This window comes from Filicampus tigris, chromosome 5 (assembly GCF_054856515.1).
Source record: "Filicampus tigris isolate MCC_2025a chromosome 5, RoL_Ftig_1.0, whole genome shotgun sequence".
In the NCBI taxonomy this organism is placed as follows: Eukaryota; Metazoa; Chordata; class Actinopteri; order Syngnathiformes; family Syngnathidae; genus Filicampus; species Filicampus tigris.
Genome location: NC_141221.1, coordinates 1667169 through 1686161, shown reverse-complemented (window position 1 = coordinate 1686161; position 18993 = coordinate 1667169). Strand labels below are relative to the sequence as shown.

General features: G+C 42.2%; 1 protein-coding gene across 2 annotated transcripts in view; it reads right to left on the bottom strand.

Annotated features, from left to right (window-relative positions):
- The window catches only part of cfap299 (cilia and flagella associated protein 299), a 48597-nt gene that overhangs the window by 26278 nt on the left and 3326 nt on the right, over nt 1-18993 (bottom strand). For both annotated transcript variants that reach the window (XM_086031514.1, XM_086031516.1), the window contains exon 3: nt 11208-11298. In XM_086031514.1, the coding sequence (XP_085887640.1) occupies nt 11208-11298 (91 nt within the window). The remainder of the gene's footprint in view (nt 1-11207; nt 11299-18993) is intronic.

Here is an 18993-nt window from a genome sequence, read left to right as displayed (position 1 = left end):
GGATCTTTGAAGCAACATTGTCTTTGATGTTGACAAAAACATGCATGTTAGGTTTATTGATGACTAAAAAACATACATTAGGTTCATTGGAGACAATACAGTCGATGTTTACAAAAGCACGCGTTAGGGTCATTGATGAATATCAACTTTGATGTTTAGGTAAACATGGATATGAAGTTAATGAAAGCAATATTGATTTTTATGTTGAAACAAAATTTTTACGGTTTGCGAGAGACTAAATCAAATTTGATATTTGCAAAAATTGCTTTAAAAAGAAGCAAGGTTTGTTGAAGACTAAATCGCCATTGATGTTGGAAAAAAAAGAGTAATGTTGGGTTCATTTAAAACCTCATGTCTTAGAAAAAAAAGTTTGCATTTTGCTTTTCCATTAGCGTTGAGATGTGCGCAGTAGAACTTTGTTTTATCAAGTGCAGTGGGTGCAAGCACTTGTCAGCATTATTGCGGAGCACTCGGGCATGACGTGCCAGGCAGGAGGCCTGCAGCGGGGCCTCATCGCCCGGAACGCCGCCAAGGCAAATATTGTCGCCTTAACGGGACGGGAGGGCGGCAATGTCTCTGACCGATGATGGGCCGAGGAAGGGGAAGGACGTCTACTCCACTGGTTGCTTATCGGCAGTTCGTTGACACCCCGATAACGGAAAAGTTGCATCAAAGACGGAGACATAAGTGAGCCAGGAAGAGGATAGCGTCTTTATCTGAAGCCTGGCGTCCAAAAACGATTACCTCCGCTAAGCACACAGCGAGAGTATTACGCAACAATTACACAAACTGCTAGCAAGAACTAGCCAACTAGCCTGGCAAGAAGCCATTTCAGTCTAGTAGAAAATTCATCAAAGATCTGAAGTAATGTTTTTTGTTGTCTTTTATAAACATCACATAATTTAATTAGAACCAAACGTACACCTTTATGTGAAAACAAAACACTTTAGTTTCTACGTTCACCTTTTTGTAAACATTGAAGATGATTTGGTCCTCAACAGACCTAATGTGTTTTTGTAAACATCAAAATACATATTTTTGTAAATATCAAAGGTAAATATCAGTTGATGAACCAAACAGGCATTCATGTAAATGTCATTTTAGCAATTGATGAACGTAATAAATCATTTGGAATATATCAAAGACAATTTTGTCACCAATTGTTTTTTCAGTAAACATCGAAGTCTATTTTCAGTCTTTGATGAAATAAGTAATTTTAGAAAAAATCCCAAACAATTTTGCCCTGAGTGACCCTAATGCATGTTTTTTTGTAAACAAAGCAAATTAAAGAGGAAATCAACCCAAAACATGTCCTTACAAAAATATGTTCTATACAGTTGCTCAGGGCTCAGGAAACGACCTATCATGGGTTAGCTTCAGAAAGCAGGTGAGCCGAGATTGGTCCTTACCTGAGCCACTGTGAAGCCATTTTCAGTCGACAGAAAGTGGCAAAATGGCCGCCCCCCGAGACGGCTAAAAACAGGTGGGCTTTGCTGCTTAACTCATATTCCACAAACATAATATTAATCAGAATACCCTGTTTAGTCTAGTGGAGGCGCATAGAAGATTTTATAGCAAACAATTTTTGGGGGTTGACTTCTGAGACGATCATAGTAAAGAAAGAACCTAGCATAAATCTTTTAAAAGGCAATTAAGGTTTTTCAACAAAGCTAATCTTTTTTTTTTTTTTTTTTTTACATCAAACACAATTTGGCTTCTTTGAGCATATGTGATTTTCAAAGTGTAAATGTCTTTTTATCTGGTCTTGCCTGGTCTATCAGTGTTAGGACGGGGTGTGCATCGCGGTGAGATAAATGTTGGGATTTCCATGCGGTAAAACGGACGTCGCCGTTGTGCTATCAGCGAGCCCAGATGGCGTCTGGGGCTATGCCGCTGATAAACTAGATGGAAGCAGGATGGATGCGAGGCGGAGGGCGCTTGGAGCTTTATCTGGAGCGGCAGGTGGCTTGTGGAAGGGAAATTGGCAGCTTTTCGGTGTCAGAAGTGGGGAGACATCAAAGGTGCGCACAGAGCAGCGGTCCAAATATTCACGCGAATGTCCAAGATTACGCTAAAGTGCATGACTTCCTGTTTGAGGATTCCTGACAAGACGTGTTTGGAGCAACGCGTAAACACCACATGAGAGCATCTGGACACGCAGTCTCGACACAGCAAATACAAATAGATTTTTTTGTCATCTAATATAGACTTTTTGTGAAGAAACATGGTTTTAATGGCTAAATATGGCGTTACTTCCAGAAACTAGCCTGATCAGGGGTGGGGACTAACCCAAATCATTTTTAAATCACACAAGAGAGCCTTTCAAAGCTCATAGTGACATTTTGTGCGGTCAAATAAAACCCTTTTTGTGAATAAATAGTGTTTTAATGGCAAAACTGATTTTTGTTTTCAACGATGACGTGTACTAACCTATTACCATTTTTTTTAAAGGCAGATTCAATACACAGAAAACTACCACATATCAAATGTAGTATTTTAATGGAAATAATCTTGAAAAGTGAAATGTGTTTTTTGTGGTCAAATTAGACTTTACACTGACTCATCTTGTGATCAAATACTTTTTTAGACCATAAACTAGCGCAATATAACAAAAATCAAGCTTTGTCATAACAAAATCTGATTTTGGGGGGGCAGAACATAGTACATTGTCTTTTTTTTAATTGTCTAATAGAGCCTCCAGCCTTTTATGAGCAAACATTGTTCTATTTGTTCCATTTATTACCCTTTGCAACCACAGTGATTTTGTAACGTTAGCCTGGAAATCCAGACTCACTCATCGCCGTGCCAGCGATTGAGTCTGGTGAGTCGTCGCATCGAGAGCATTTCTGAGGCCAGGCCAACCTTTGCCGATGCTAAAAGTGGGGAATATGAGGCTAAAACCACAGCTAACACAGGCTAACAAAGGCTAATTAACTAATGAACTTTGGTCAACCAAGACAAAACACACGAAACAAAGAGAAAGGCTAACAGGCTAAACACATCTTAAAGCTAACAATAGATAACATGGGCTAAAAATACAGATATTGTTGTGATGGATTTTGAAGGTCAAGGGTTGAAGAAGTCAAACGTTGTGGCCAGACGTGATCGCCGACGAGCAACGCGTTCGTATGAGTGTGTCAATAAATCTGGACAATGTTTCTCGGCAGGAAGTCTTTCATGGCATCATCAAGGCCAGACCAGCACGTGCAGAACACAAACCAACTGTCTGTTTTAGCATATTATGCTAGCTTCCCTTAACTGTAGTATAATCAATGTTAAGAGTCTTATAAATGTGTTGAAGCCCATGTGTTGTAACCTATGTTAGCTTCTCTTAGTGATGTCTCAGCCTTTGTTAGCCTCTCTTAGCTGTGTTTTAGCCCGGTGTCGCTCTAGCATGGCCTGTGCTTGAGTCTCTGCCGGCTAAGGCAGTCCACTCTCATGAAGGAATCCATTTGGGGTGAAAACATTGAGATCCAATCTGCCACCTGAGCCGCCGCTGATTCGCTGTGGACAACATATGGAGTGCATTCTTGGGAATCCTCTTTTGTTTTATCACCGCACGCACACGCACTGGAGTGTATTATTCCACCTGAGTAAATAGTGCACAGCACCGCTCTCTCTTAAACACTCACTCACTCCCAACGCACATGTAAACACACACGCTGTCTCACACACTCAAACCACTCAAAACCACGCTCACACATACTCACCTCACTCAAGACACACTCACACACTCTTCTCACTGAAAACACACACACACACTCGCTTCACTTAAAATACACACTCATACGCTCATTTCACTAAAAAAACACACTTACTTATCTCACTCGAAAAACACACACACACACACGCAGCTCTCACACACTTACATTTCTCCAAACAAATACACACAATCGCACAAAAAAAACACACCAGATACTCACTTCAAGACACACACACTCACTCACCTCACTTGAAACACACACACTCTCACACACACGCAACCTTTACTCAAAACACACACCTCACATACATACTCATCTCATTAAATACACACACACACACACACTTACCTTACTCAAAACAAATACAATCTCACACTTTCTTCACACAAAGCACACGCATATCTCACTCAAGAGACACACACACTCATCTCACTGCAACACACAAACACACTCTCACACATTCTTCACACAAAACACACACTCACATTCATCTCAGTTGAAACAAACACACACCCACACACTCACCTCACTTAAAACACACACACACACACACACACACACACGAAAACGCTCTCACCCAGTTCGCTCATTCAAAACACACACACACACACACACACACACACACACACACACACACACACAAACACTACACTCATCTCACTTAAAACGCACACACGCTCTTAACACTCACCTCACTCAAAACACACACACTCATAACACACATGCCTGCACGCACACGCCTGCACGCACACACCTGCTACTGACGTTGGCAGGTGAACGTGGGTGCACTTGTGCTGGAATACCAAAGATTTGAGCTAATGGTTTAGCTTTCAGATTCCCGGCGTGTTTGCTGGTCACCGTCATGAATGCTAACATGTGGCCGCGAGGCAGATGGTTTCGCTCCGCTGATAAATAAAAGACATTCCTCCATTCAGGCTTTTTTTTTTTTCCGCTGTCATCTATTATGCACATCAACTCTTAATTATACTTAGCATTCAAAACAATCATTCCCCATAGAAAAAAAAAACTGGAAAAATCTGTTCAATCAGTGTCACTCAAGAGGTCAAAGGGTCACGCCCGGGAAGGAGCGCATAATGAGTGAGAGGCCTCATCGAGGAACGGCAAGTGGCATGCCGAGGAGCGTAAAGCGGTGCGTCAAGGATCGCAAAGTGGCACCCAAATCTCAAAAAAACGATGAGATTAGCACCACCGCCTTTAGCGGCAGATGCTAATCCGTCGAAGCAATGAACGTGAATGCAAGTGAACGTGAAGGCTAAAGATAACAAGAGGCTCAATGATGATGGATTGCAGCGGCGGAGGCTCCAAGATTACATCTGCACGCGACAATGATGCGTCCGAGCGGGGAAAACGTTCCACCCAAAAAAACATTCATTTGCACTTCCTGTCCTGAGGATACCTGAACTTGGTGGCCAGACACATGTCAAGTCGAGTGAAATCCCTCAAGGTGGAAACACGCGATCCACAATCACGGAACACTTTTTTGGGGTTTCCCCCCCTGTGGGACATCATGGAAATGGAAATAATTCAATCCATGGTCAAATTGTGGCCATCAGAACACCTGTATTCACTGTACAGTACAGGAAAGGATTGCAGCAGTCATGTTACAGTCATTAATTCAATACATACGTCCTAACTTAAAGCGGAAGTCAACCCAAACATTTTTTTTTTCAAGAATATGTTCTATGCAGGCCCACTAGATGAAACAGGGCATTCTGATAGATATTGCGTTTGTGGAATAAGAGTTATTCCACCCCTTTTCAGCCATCTCAAGGGGCGGCCATTTTGAAAATGACATCACAACTGCTCGGGGCTCGGGTAACCACCAATCACGGCTCAGCTTCAGAAAATAGGTGAGCTGTGATTGGTCGTTATTTGAGCGTTGAGCAACTGCGATGTCATTTCCAGTGGACAGAAGTGACTAAATAGCCGCCTCCTGAGATGGTGAAAAAAAATGATCAGAATGCCTTGTTTCAACTAGTGGGCTTGCATAGAACACATTCTTGAAAAAAAATTGTTTGGGTCGACTTCGTCTTTAAATCTTTTCATTTCTTTTGGACTTTTTGCCTTGAAAAATGCGACCTTGAATTTGACCTCATTGCAATTTTTTCCCCCAAAATGATGACTTGAGTCTTCCATTATTGTGACTTTTTCCATAAAAATGACTACTTTAATCTCAAAGTATTACAACATTTGTCTTGAAAAAAATGACTACTTTACTCTTGTAATGCTGTACTTTTACTAGAGAGATAATACTACTTTATTCTTGCAACATTACTTACTGGGATTACTCCAAAAATGTGATTTTAATCACAGTATTATGCTTTTAAATATTTTATTTTAATAGTATTTAAAAAATTACCTCATAAAATTATGACTATAATCTTGTATTATTTCTACGTCCCTCCCACAAAAACACACTTAACTTTTTAAATTAAAATTTAAAAAAATAATCAACTAAAATGTTAAAAAAATAGCTATTCTAAAAAACATCAAGTAAAATAAAAACGGAAACAAAAGAACATTCTAAAAAAATATGTATTCTGATTAAAATAGCATAATTACTTGGAAACAAAAAGAATCATTTTTTCCAAAAGTAAAAACACAAAAAATTCAAATCAAAGAAATGCAAAGTAAAAACCCTTAAAAAAAGAAATCTAGAAAAACGAAAATATAATTTTCTTAAAATATTTTTTTAATGAAAAATGAAAGTTATGATAAATTGAAAAATATTTGGATCCCACTATATTTCGCTCCCGCCCCCTCCAGGATGACTCCTCAATGCAATTCAAGTCAAGGTCACATGATAGCCCTGCACCTTTTTGCCTTTGAAATCAAACTTGCCATTGTTGTTTTTTTTACTGCCCGTGGCCACCACAAAGGACACACGCACACACACACACACGCACACACGCACACGGAGGGGCGTGTAATGCAATAGCGCTGGGAATTCCTCTTTAATTTCAATGCTACACTTGATCTGCGGGCCGCATGAGCGAGCAGCTTATTATCTATAGTGACAGGAGCTTATCAATACACGACTGGCCGCCGGGCGCACAACCTCCCCCTAAGACAAACACTTCCTTTATGCGCCGCGTCCCCTCAGGGCAAGGGACGCGCTGTGCATGCCCGGCTGACAAATTCCTCAACAGGAGATAAAAAAACAACAACAAAAAAAACCCACTCCAATGGTCAACGGTCCGAGCAAAACAAGATCGTGGACAAAGCTAAACTAAATTTTAACCACAGGAAAATTGGCTTGGTAGCACTAAGCAGGATTTTCAGAAAATTCATCCCCTGATGCCAGTTTCATTTAGCAACACGAAATTTGGTAGGCAGGTCTTTACATCTAAAATAAAGTCTCAAGAAGCCACGCCCAAAAGATGCACATAGTCTGTTATTTTGGTTCAAAGCTGACATTTTAGTTTCCAGGTGTCCTACAAAGTTGACTTCAACCAAGAGAAAATTCAGCCTCTGATGCCAGTTTCATTTAGCAACATGAAAGGAAAGTTGCCGCACAAAAAATTGTCAAGAAACCATGCCATAAAACCCACAGGAAGCCTTTTCAGTGGTCCTTGGATGAGAAACTGCTCAGAGACAACTTTTTTAAAATTCAGCCCCAGAATCCAGTCTTACTTGACTAGATGAATTTTGTTGGAATAAAAGTCTCAAAAAGCTCAGCCCAAGAAGTCTGCCATTTTTATTTGAAATTGCCATTTTCGATTCATTTTTAGTCCTCTCCAGGGGCTCTTCTAAGACAAAAAATTCACTTTGTGTAGAGCCCCTCACAAAAAAAGCATCAAGAAGCCTGGCCCCAATAAACACAGATGTGTCATTTTGGTTTGAAGCTGAGCTGTTATTTGTGTTTTTCAGAGAAAATCACAGATTTGAAAATGCAACCCCCAAAGCCCGTTGGACTAAGCCACAAGAAGTTTGGTGCGCAAGTCTGTCATGAGGAGACCCGCAAAAAAAGTCTCAAGAAGCCATAGAAAGGCAGCCATTTTCGGCTCAATTTACATGTGTTGACTAGACTTTACTGAGGCTATTCAGTGAAGCCTAACCAGCTTTGAATGTGTTGCTCTGTCCTGCTGGGAGGCGAGCACACCTTCAGTTTCACACGCGCACCCCCCGACCCCCCGATAACAATGAACACCCCCTCGGGCACCCTGTGCAGGTGCGACCTGAATTGATTTAAGAAGAGTTTAAATGTTTAAATGTATATGTGTGTGTGGTTTATAGATACTTTTTTTTTTTTAAATTCACCTCTTGTGCAAATAAAACCGATGCTTTCCAGGTGCAGCTTTTGTTTGTGTGCGAGTCAAAACAGTAGAGACCAAAGAGCATCAAATATGATGTCAATGTGTGCATAAGACTACGCACCATTGAATATGATGCATAAATGTACATTACAGATCATCGACGATAACAATGGTGCATACTATAGTGACCAGAGACCATAATTACGCTACATGTCAAAGCCCAAAATATGACCATAGAATCTTCATGTGTACGTCATGATAGACCATTAAATTGGATGTAAAGATGTACATTACAGATGACATGCCATTAATATCAAGTGGCTGTGTTTGTATGAAGCTTTTACGGAGGAGGTGGAAGAGGCAGGAGGGGGGGCTGCACTGGGGCGACAGGTGAACTGACAGGTGTAATTTCAAGCCAGCTTGTTGAAAGACGGCGGGACAAAAGCATGACGAATGACACGAAGCGGCACAATGGAAATGTCCTCTGCTGCGAGGAAAGACAATCATTGTGCCTCAAAGTCGTCCTTTGTGGACACTCGAATGGAGGCTTCATCTGGCTCTGTCAGTCCCGAGAGTGACGGATGGACTGGACACTAGACACGCTCGCCGGTTGGAGTTTACGGCACCCGCTACGAGTGACATGTAAAAATTGAAAGGAAAATTGCTTAAAAAAAAAAAAAAAAAAAAATTAAAAAGAAAATAAACTGATTTGAAAAAATTAAAACAAAATCGTGAAATAACAAAAAACAAAAAAAATCTACAAAATTTCAACAAAAAATAATTTAATGTAATTTTATAAAAAGTAAATTGTGAAAAAAAAAGCATATAAAATGTTCGTGTCAAAAAGTGATGTAAGAAGTGAACAAGAAAACACAAAAATGAAAACTGAAAATAGTAAAAAATAAAAACAATTTTTTTAAAACATTGAAAACCAAAGAAAAGCGTAAAAAAATGGTGGAAAAAAGAACATTCTTAAAAAAATGTAAATAGAAAATGGTAAAAAAAAAAGCTAATAAATAAATGAAACACAATGACAGTAAAAGATAATAAAAAAATAGAAAATTATACAAATGAATAAGGACAACTATTTTGCATTGGCACCACTCCAGGTGACAAGATGACCAAAGTCATCGTCTGTGGGCCCTAAAATGGAGGCTGCTTCTCCTTCCATTGTGACGGACGAAGCGACCACTCGACTTGCTCGCCCAACAGACGGACGGCCAAGTTTACAGCAGCCCCGTGCAAACAATCTCATTCGTTTGGAACAGCCGCAGTTGTGTCGCCGCCGCCGCTGCCGTGTGAAAAATGGTGGAAAAAGTGAGCGTGTGTGTTTGGTAGCGCATTAGGCCGCCGGGGAAGTTGGAGATGAGGAGCTGGAATGTGTGAGCGGGAACGCCGCGCACGGAGATAAGCAGCCCGGCTCAAGTGCTTCCAGACGGCTCGCTGATGACATTTCCAGGGAGAGCGACACGGGGAATAAAGAGCCCTCACAGACCATGTCAACATATATGTTTGACGAACTTCAGTTTGTAAAAGCGCTGTAGTGGCTAACAGATCACTGTAGATGGCGGCGGTGCATCGCTTTGGAGTAGAGATCAGCACCGTTTTTGAGTAGAAGATATAGGTTAGGGGGTGAATCTCGGCCTCTCACTTCGATTATGAGGGCGAGAAATGCCAACTCGTTGGAAATCTGAAAAGTTTCGGCACCAGACAGTCGAACAGAGTATGTATAACTACGGTATTAAAAGCGTATGTGTCGTAGTAGATAGCAGAAAGTACGTTTTGTGATGGACATTAGTGAACAAATAAGTACATTGCAATATTTTGCTTGTTTTCATACGCTCGTGAAGCGATGTTTTGCCCAGAGGTGTCGTGGAGCCCTGGGGAAAAAAAAAAGTCTATGAACGACAGCTTGTCCAATGGAAACAAACAACCACTACAAATGAGCCACTGAGTTAGAAAATAGAAATAGAAATAAACACACAGAGTAGCAATAATGCATAGAGTAAAACAATGTGCAACAATTTACAAGTCACACAATATCAGCTGCCTTGTGCAACAGAAATAAGTTAAAAACAACACTGAAAGAGAATCCACACAGTCAAAAAAGGTCTGAGGTAATCGCCACTTTACACAAGAAAAATGGAAAAAAATTACTAGAAATAATCCACTCCGTCAAAACACACACCTGGCACAGAGTAAAATGGACGCAAAAAATTAAATCAATTCACACAGTCAAAAAAGGTCTGTGGTAACTGTCAAAAAAAAAAAAAAAACACTGTCAAAAAAGCTCCTTGCACAACAGAAATGGAAAAACATATTGAAATGATCCATACAGTCCAAAGAAGTTTGTGAAAAATACCAGCTTGCACAATAAAAATGAAGAACTGGAAATAGTCAAATATGTTTGTTTATCACCAGCTGGACTAGAAATTGAAAAAAAAAAATCCACACAGTCAGAAAAAGTCTGTGGTAGCTGCCACCTTGGGGGAAAAATTAATCCATGCAGACAAATAATAAAAGAGATATAGATAATACAAAAAAAAAAAAATCACCTTGCAGAATAGAAAAGGAAAAATCATCCAGGCCAAAAAGGAAATCTCACTTGCTGAGTTAACAGCTACGCTCGACTTGCGTCAGGAAATCTCCCGCCACCCGGGAATGTTTCCGGAATGTGCGGCGCGCACCAATAAGTGGCAGGCGACCTCCAATGTCCCGCGGCTCGTCCTTGTCCCAACAGCAGCTTTCCAATGTTGTTACTGGCCACCTCTAAATATGCGACTCCCCCGCCTCTCGTGCCCGACATTCCGTCCGGGGCTTTTCCTCCACTTGGACGTGTCCCGGACATCCCGAGCGGCGCACCGGAAGCGGCGCGCCGCAAGCACTTCCTTTAACGGGACGGGAAGTTTGCGACCGCGAAGTGACGCCACCTCCTCACCAACACATTCCAACGCCAAGCTTGCACTAGTTAGCACTGAGGCTACGTAGGCTATTGGAACATAGCTTGAACCTTGCACATGCGTGTTGAACCAAAGTCAACATGGCGACAGGAAACTGCGTCACAGGGCGCCATTTTAGCCACGCCCTCCTCCCCAAAAACTCTGGAAAACTGAAATGGTGAAATACACTACCTCAACAATTCAGAGCTCCATCGTTGAAACTGTCAAAAGTTAATCCCCGTCCCCAAAAAAACTCCAGGAGACAATAATAACATGAATGCACTCACTGTCATTTTCCCAGTACGGTTGGCTTCCTCACGCTGGGCTAGCTCCCTGAGGAAGTTGTCCTGGATGCCACATCCCGAGCTCGCCAGCGTCCTGGAAAAAGCAGTTAGCAGGTTAGCACTTGATCAATTCTCCTCTTTGGAAACTTAAGCAGGTGTCGCAGCATGCGGTTGCTGACTCAAAGCAAAAGTTTACAAGCCAACAATTGCATGTTTGCGATCATGACATGGCGACGTGTATGTTTTCTGCACGCGTGCTACAGCTAAACTAGGTGGAAGGTGAGCTGCATTCCCTACATCGACTTATGCAATTTCAACTTGTTTAGTATGCCAAGTGGTTGATTATATTGATTATTGGTATTTTTGACACACACAGTATATGACCACAATATTTCCGTGATTTTGGTTGTTTGTTTATCTTTACAATGATTTACCGTACTCGTGGTTCTACATTGGCCATAGTTTGACCCTGACAGATGATTTTCATTACGCTTACTGGGAAAAGTTCAATAATGAATACATTGAATGTAAAATAGAAATTCAGTATTTTCAAAATGATGGCTCATGAATCCACTTTTTGCTCTCCTGAGTCTCCTTTAAAAAAATCTGCTGTATTTCAAGAACCGTAATAGATAGAGACATGCACTTGGTACCACAATATCGGCAATACCCAACTTTATATTCAACTTCAGTACATTTATGGGGCTTAAAAAGAACGCAAAAATAAAAATCACTTGTTTGAGATTTATTTGTATGTTGCGAGTCTCAGGCTGGTTTTAAAAAAAAGAAAAAAAAAGTGCAGTGGTAGCACATAGTTGCTGGCTGCACGCGCACGCCATCTTCTTGTGGGTCACACGGGGGGAGGGTGGGGGTGCGCCGGGTGGTGGTCCGGCGGCCCCAAAGTAAACACAGGTGTTGAGGAGGCAAGGTGGTGGGGGCGCCGGGGGGTACACAGTTACCCACAAACACACACACTTATAAAGTCATGGCCAGTGAACGTCAGTGGAGCTAAACACCCTGTTTTTCTTCTTCTCTTTTTTAGCCTCATTTAGCCTCGCTTCGTTGTTATTAGCATTATTAGCGGCTAACGACTTGCTAATTAGCTTGCACCGCTATGCCGTCAAAGCAGATGGCCCGTGAAATTATTACGAGAGGGGAGGGAAAGCAGCTGACGTCAACACCATCTGCAAGATGTCCCACAAGTGGGCCGCTGCTGTTCACCTTGAGGCCTGTTGGTGTCACCTGGACGGCTGCACCATATTGGAAAAAACATGCGGTACGGGTGGTGACTATAGAGATATCGATTTTATTGCGATATTTAGCATCTACCTAAAGAAATGACATTTTTATTATCTAATGAAAGAAGTATCGTACATCTTTTTCATGCGGAAAAATAAGCAAGCTCAATGTGTTCTTAGCTCATTATTAATTGTAATTCCCCCAGATAATGTCCAAATATTGGGTGGCAATGCACATTCCAGTGTGCATCTGACTGGTCAAATTCAGATAAAAGCATACAATTGCTTAAGAAAATTATTGCATGTCTTTTGCGATATGCAGATTGCATTGGCCGATATATATTGTGCAGTACTAGTCGCTAGTGAGAGTTTTCAACCGATGTACAATGTCAGAATTAATCAAGTAGATGACTTATGTTCTGTTCTCTGTGGACTACCTAACACTAATTTCAAACACTAACACAACTTTTGTTTAAAACGATATCCCAAGCTCAGAACTAAATTGAAAACTGACTTTTTTTAAAAATCCTGACTTTGGGTTCATTAGCCTTACTTGAAACACTGAACTCTCTTATAAAACCTTAAACCTGAAAACCTGACCCTGACATTTATTTTTGACAAGTCACATGGCTTGGGCAGGAAGTTGTGTCGGCAAGTGAGGCCCCGGGCTTCCAGCGCTGACATATCAACAACAGTGCTCGTCGGACTGGAACAACTTCAGAGCGTTTCTTTGATCTCTCCTTTTGAGTTCTTTGATCTGAATATTTTTGAAGAAACAAATCTGATTTTGAGCAGGTGTACGCAGCGTCCATTTTGTCTCAACACTGACAAGAAAATGAAAGACAAACAAAAATACATTTGACTTTGTAAATCAGACAACCAAATCAACCAACCGAACCAGCCAAGTTCTGATCCAAACAATCAAGCTCGAATCAAATTAAGCAACCGACCAACCCACCGACAAAACCAACCAAATGGCCAGACCACCCAACAAAATAAAATGTCCAGTCAATATCCAACCAACTAAACTAGCCAAGTTCTGATCCAAACAATCAAGCTACCAACCAACGGATCAAGAAATAAAAATAACTAACTGACCAACCAATCAACAAAATCAACCAAATGGCCAAACTACCCAACAAAACTAGCGGTCCAATTAAGCACCATTTGATCCAACCAACCACTAAACAAACAAATCAGCAAACTACCCAACCAATCAACAAACGCGATCAAATTGCCAAGCATCCAATAAAACAAACGGTCCAATCAACGCAATCTGATCCAACAATACCAACCAATCGATCACAACAACATCCAAGTAAAAGCAACCAAACCAAACCAATCAGAAAATGCAACCACCCAAAGCAATCAAATCAGAATATCCAACCAACAGCGGTGTAACGATGAATGGAAAATCAATTAAACATAGATTCAAACCGATTAATTGATTTGAATCGAGACGAATCGAACTCTGACATCCCATCACTCACAGCCTTTACATTTTTTTCCATTCCAGATGCATGCAACATTTTGAAGGTTGCAGGTCAAATTACGCGCTTGTGCCAAACATCATTGTTGTGGATGGCTGCAGCACCACACTAGCGCAAGAGAGACAAGCGTGGTAGTGAATTTTTTAAAAATCGGATCAAGTCGAAAATCGGGAACTGGAAATCGAATCGAATCGGGGCTTCAGTGAATCGGTTACGTCCCTACCGACCAAGCAAGCAAGCAACCAAACGACCAAAATCATACACCAAAACAAACCGTCCAATCAACACCGTCCGATCATCCAATCAACAGTTTTCTTGCTCTGGCGTTGAACAATTGTGCTTTTAAGACAAAAAAGAACAACTTCAAAAGTACACATTTCTTGAGATTTGATGAGATATTCGATGTTTTGTCTTTGTGGGAGCTTTCAAGAACCAAATAGGATTTAGGGCAGGTGCACAATACGGGAAGAAAGCAAACGAAAGGCCGTCAGATTTGAGTGTTTTCAAGTCAGGACTTGAAGTGTAAAGTGACAAAGTGACAAAGTGACGTGGCTCCACGGCAACGCGGAGGCTGCGTCACAGATGTTATCTTTGCGGTTTTGCTCTTCGTCAGCTCGTTATCTGCCGACACACATGATTTCATTTAGAGCCTGATTAAAACAAAAAGCTCTCTTTTATTGGCGGTCACCCCCACTCCTTTGCGCCCAAACGCCAACACTTGGAAACCAATAAAACAACAAGGTGGCAATAATTACACACGGCGTCAATCAGTCATACGCCATCGGCAGCACTTGAAAGACAAAACGCAGAAGAGGCCGCGAGCCGCTCGTCCGTTATAAAGATGTGGAAACCGCTTCCTGCCCTTCATCCAGACCACTGAGCCCGGCGCGGGGTTGCGGGGGCGCGCGGGGCTTTGGATTCTGCTGATTTAGGAGGCAGAAGGATTTGAGAGCCATAAAAATAATCCCTGCTAAATCACTACAGAAAAGGAGGGGGAGAAGAAATGGAGAAGGACAAGTGGAAACATGACAAAGAACCTTGAAGAAACACAGATGGAACAATCTTGCCGACCATTCAACATGGTCTTGTCAATCATGAGGAATCGGCTTCGGGAGCTGTGACAGATTTTCAGACCTGCTGCAGATTGGAGTGGAGCAGCTCCAGTTGAACCCGACGGAATATTTTGCGGCTCACAATTGGGACTTTGTGTCGAGGACGTAACGATTACAACTTGACTTCCACAGAAAACTGGACTAATTACACCAGTGCCTGTTTTACTGCCACTTCTCCCCCCGCCCCTCCGGCTCCTCTATAGGTGGTGAGGCTGTAAAGATTCCGCATCGACCGACTGGGACAGGATTTAAGGAGGACCGCTTCCCCAGAGGCATTGCTGTGGAGGAAAGCTGGACGGATTACACCAGGGCCTGTTTTACTGTTGCTTCTCCTTTCCTACCCGCCCCATGCTGCTTGAAGCCTGGTCATGCAGCTAACCAAAAAGTAACCAAAACCCCCCACAACCAACTGGGGATGTAACGATTCACTCAAGAGCCGATTCGATTCCATTTTCAGTTTCCGATTTTCGATTCAATTTGATTTTTTACAAATTGCTACCATGCTTGTCTCTGTGCACTAGTGTGGTTCTGCAGCCATCCACAAACGCAATACGCAATGATGTTTGGCGCAAAAGCATCATTTGATCTACACGTTCAAAATGTGCGATGCATCTGGAATGAAAAAAACGCTTCAAAAGAGCCAAACAACTAAGTATTCAACCAAAACCAAACCATCCAAATAAAATCTTAACGAAACAACCAGCCAGATAACCAAAGTACACATCCAAGCAACCAAACCAATTAAAAAGCTGGACCGAGCAACCAATCAACCATGGAATGAAACCCAAAAACCAAGCAGAGCCCACAAGCCAGAAACATCTTGTCAGTCACGTCAGCCACGCTGGTGGCCGCTTAACGTGCAGGCGGCGCGTGTTCACGCCGCTGCTTTTGCTTGGCACGACGAATGCTGGTGAATGGGAGAGAGACGGAATTCTGTAGGCGGATGGAAAGAAAACGAAAAGCGGACAAAGGAGCTTGCCTGCGGTTTGGACTCACGGGCGAGTCGTGATGGAAACCTTAGAAACCACGCCACGCTAGCTAGCCTACAAAAGAGGGATGGGCTCACGTTAGTCAAGTGGCAGTCTGGCTAATTTCATACCCCAACTCTAGTTTGAAAGCCTAATATGAAACTTCTAACTCTAACCCTGGCATGAAATCCTAACTTCACATTAGCTTGAAACCCTAACCCTTATTTGAAACTCGATCCCAGACTTCATAACCAAACCTGACACCCTAACCCTATCTTGAACCTAGCTTGAAACTAAAGTTAGGCTAGGTTAGTTAGCTAGCTTTAAAACCAAACTCGGTCAACACTCATTTGAAATCTTAATACTTGTCTCGACCCTAATTTCAAAGCATCACCCTTGGTTAAAACCCTAATTTGAAACAATGAGCCTGACTTGAAACCCTACTTTGAAACTCTAACCCTTGTTTGAACCTCGATCAAGGATCTTTCTTTCTGCCGAGGAGGACTTACCCCATGTCAGATTTTTTTGGGCCTCAAGTATCGGTGGCTGGTATCTGCAGCCTCCACGTGGACCCGATACCTTAAAATAAGGCCGTTTTCAGCCCGATACCGATTGCTGCTATCGGTACTAGCTCACCCCTACCTTGAACCGTGTTTGAAACTCCAGCTCAGGCTTGAAACCCTAACCCTGACTTGAAGCCCTATTTTGAAACCTTCACCTCAAATCATTTGAAACACTAATTCTTGTTTAAAACCCTAACCTGGTTTGAAATCCTCATTTAAAACCCTTCACTAGAATTGTTGTCAGTGTTGAACATTCCTCCAAAACAAAAGAAATGACGGCTCTGCTGTCACCCTTCTCTGTAGTCATTTTATGGTGTGGACACCATAGAATTGTTTATAGTGACTTGTCTAAAGACGTGAATATGCGATCCCATGTAGCGGCCTGCTGTACTCAATTTCCGTGACGCAGCAAAAAAAGCTACTGGGCAAGAAATGCGAAACGTCTGTCACGCTAGGTGGTCTCCAGGTTGAACGTGCCTGGATAAAAAGTCCCTGCTATTTATTTAATTCCGGCTCCATTTCGGGCTGACATCCCGAATCGAAACAGTGGATTCCCGTCGCAGCCCACCTCTTTTTTTTGCTAACCAAATAAGCACACAACGACGATTAAGCATCCCATTCATTCCCTGCTATTGAATTTCACTGCACTGGAAGCTTCTTTGTTTTGTCTTTTTTCTTCTTCTTCTTCCTCCTCCTTTCTTTAGCGTGCGAGGAAAAAAAAAAAAAAAAAAAAAAAAAGCGCGTCGTCCTTGAGCGGAGAGGAGAGCAGAGCCGGGCCAACGGCGGGGCAACGTCTCCACTCCCCCGCGTATTTTATTACCACAGGTGCAGGGGTAAAAAGAGGGAGGGAGGGGGCGCGCACGCATTGATCAGATGCACGCTACGGGCCGGCTTAATTGAAAACAGCTCTATTTATACACCTGCAGGCACTAAAGGTCTCCGGGAGAGCACGATGGATGGAAAGGGAGGAGGAGGAGGGGGAGGAGAAAGAAAAAACTGTGACAGAATGGTGAGAAAAGACACCAGGCTGGAAGGTGAAAGATGTTCCCCGAACAGCAGGGCGGAGGAGGGCGAGGAGGAGGGGGGTGGGGTGGGGTGGGGGGGGGGTCGGGGTGTTTGGGCTTTGGTGTTCGCAGGTGCAAAACGCTTTACAACAACAACAACGCGGACGCGCAGATCCGTCAGGAAAAAAGTTGTCTTTGTGTTGGAGTGCTTAGTGATCCACTTGGCAGGTGCTGCGAGGCAGCGTTGCTGGAAGGACAATGAAAAAAACAGCAGTTATTCCTGGTAAACGGCACCAAAGTCGCTGGTGTGGCCACTTTTTAGAGTGCCTTGTTGTCAGCCGTGAGTGCCCGCACGCCACCGTGAGGAAGGCGGAAGCGTGAGGCGGGGAATGAACGGGACAAGTAGCAAAAAAAAAAAAATCCTGACTTGACAGCCAGCGTGTGGACTTGGTGCGCTGGTGCGGCTGCTTTAGAGTGCCTCGTTGTCAATGAGTTGATGAATTTCCACAGCTCAAACATGCACTTACAGTAGTGTAGGCATAAGACAGATGCTCGACGAACTAGCATCCATTTTTTTCATAAACGGTATTTGAAAGCGGAGCGGGGTGTGGTTTCAGTGCATTCAGAGCAAACGGCTCGATTTTTCACAATTTTGAAGCCTCATTTCCCACACTTGACCATTTTGTTTTTAACCATTCCAATTTGACTATCGGCGGCATGTCAAATTCACAAGACATTAGGGCCCGACCAATATGTATTTTTTTACACCGGTGCCAATTCCGGTAAAATTCTGATCACCGATAAATTGGCCCATTAAAAAAAAAAAAAATCCATATAATTAATAAAATAATTTGCCTTACAGATTCCAACAATAAACATATGAATTACAGGAAAAACATTTGACTCTTTTACAATACTTTGTCCTTTAGTTTTTATTTAACTTTATAACGCAAGAATTGACCCGTTTTTAATTTGTGTGTGTGTGTTGTTTGAATATCATTCTTTGTCTTATTTTGTAATGTGTTAATGTGATTAAAAGAAAATTAAGAGAGCTAATACTGAGCGATTAAATCGCCTTGCCGATTAATCGGTCCTACAATTATTTATTTGATTTTTTATTAATTTTCACTTTACAAGGCCTTTAGGAAATCATTATTTATGGGTATATTTAGAGTATACAGTGGTATCGATGTACTCGATAACATTGACAAACATAAGGATTGTGCCAGTTTTTTCAAAAGCAGTGCTTCTCAAATTCTCTTAGTACCACCAAGAAAAAGACTTATCTCTCCAAGTACTACCATCATGACCAACATTCCAATAGGATAGGCCTAAGTGTTTTATTCCAAGAGAAACGGCCTGCAGACGCACGCGACGAACGGTGATCTGCAGCACTGTAAACAGAAAAACTAGA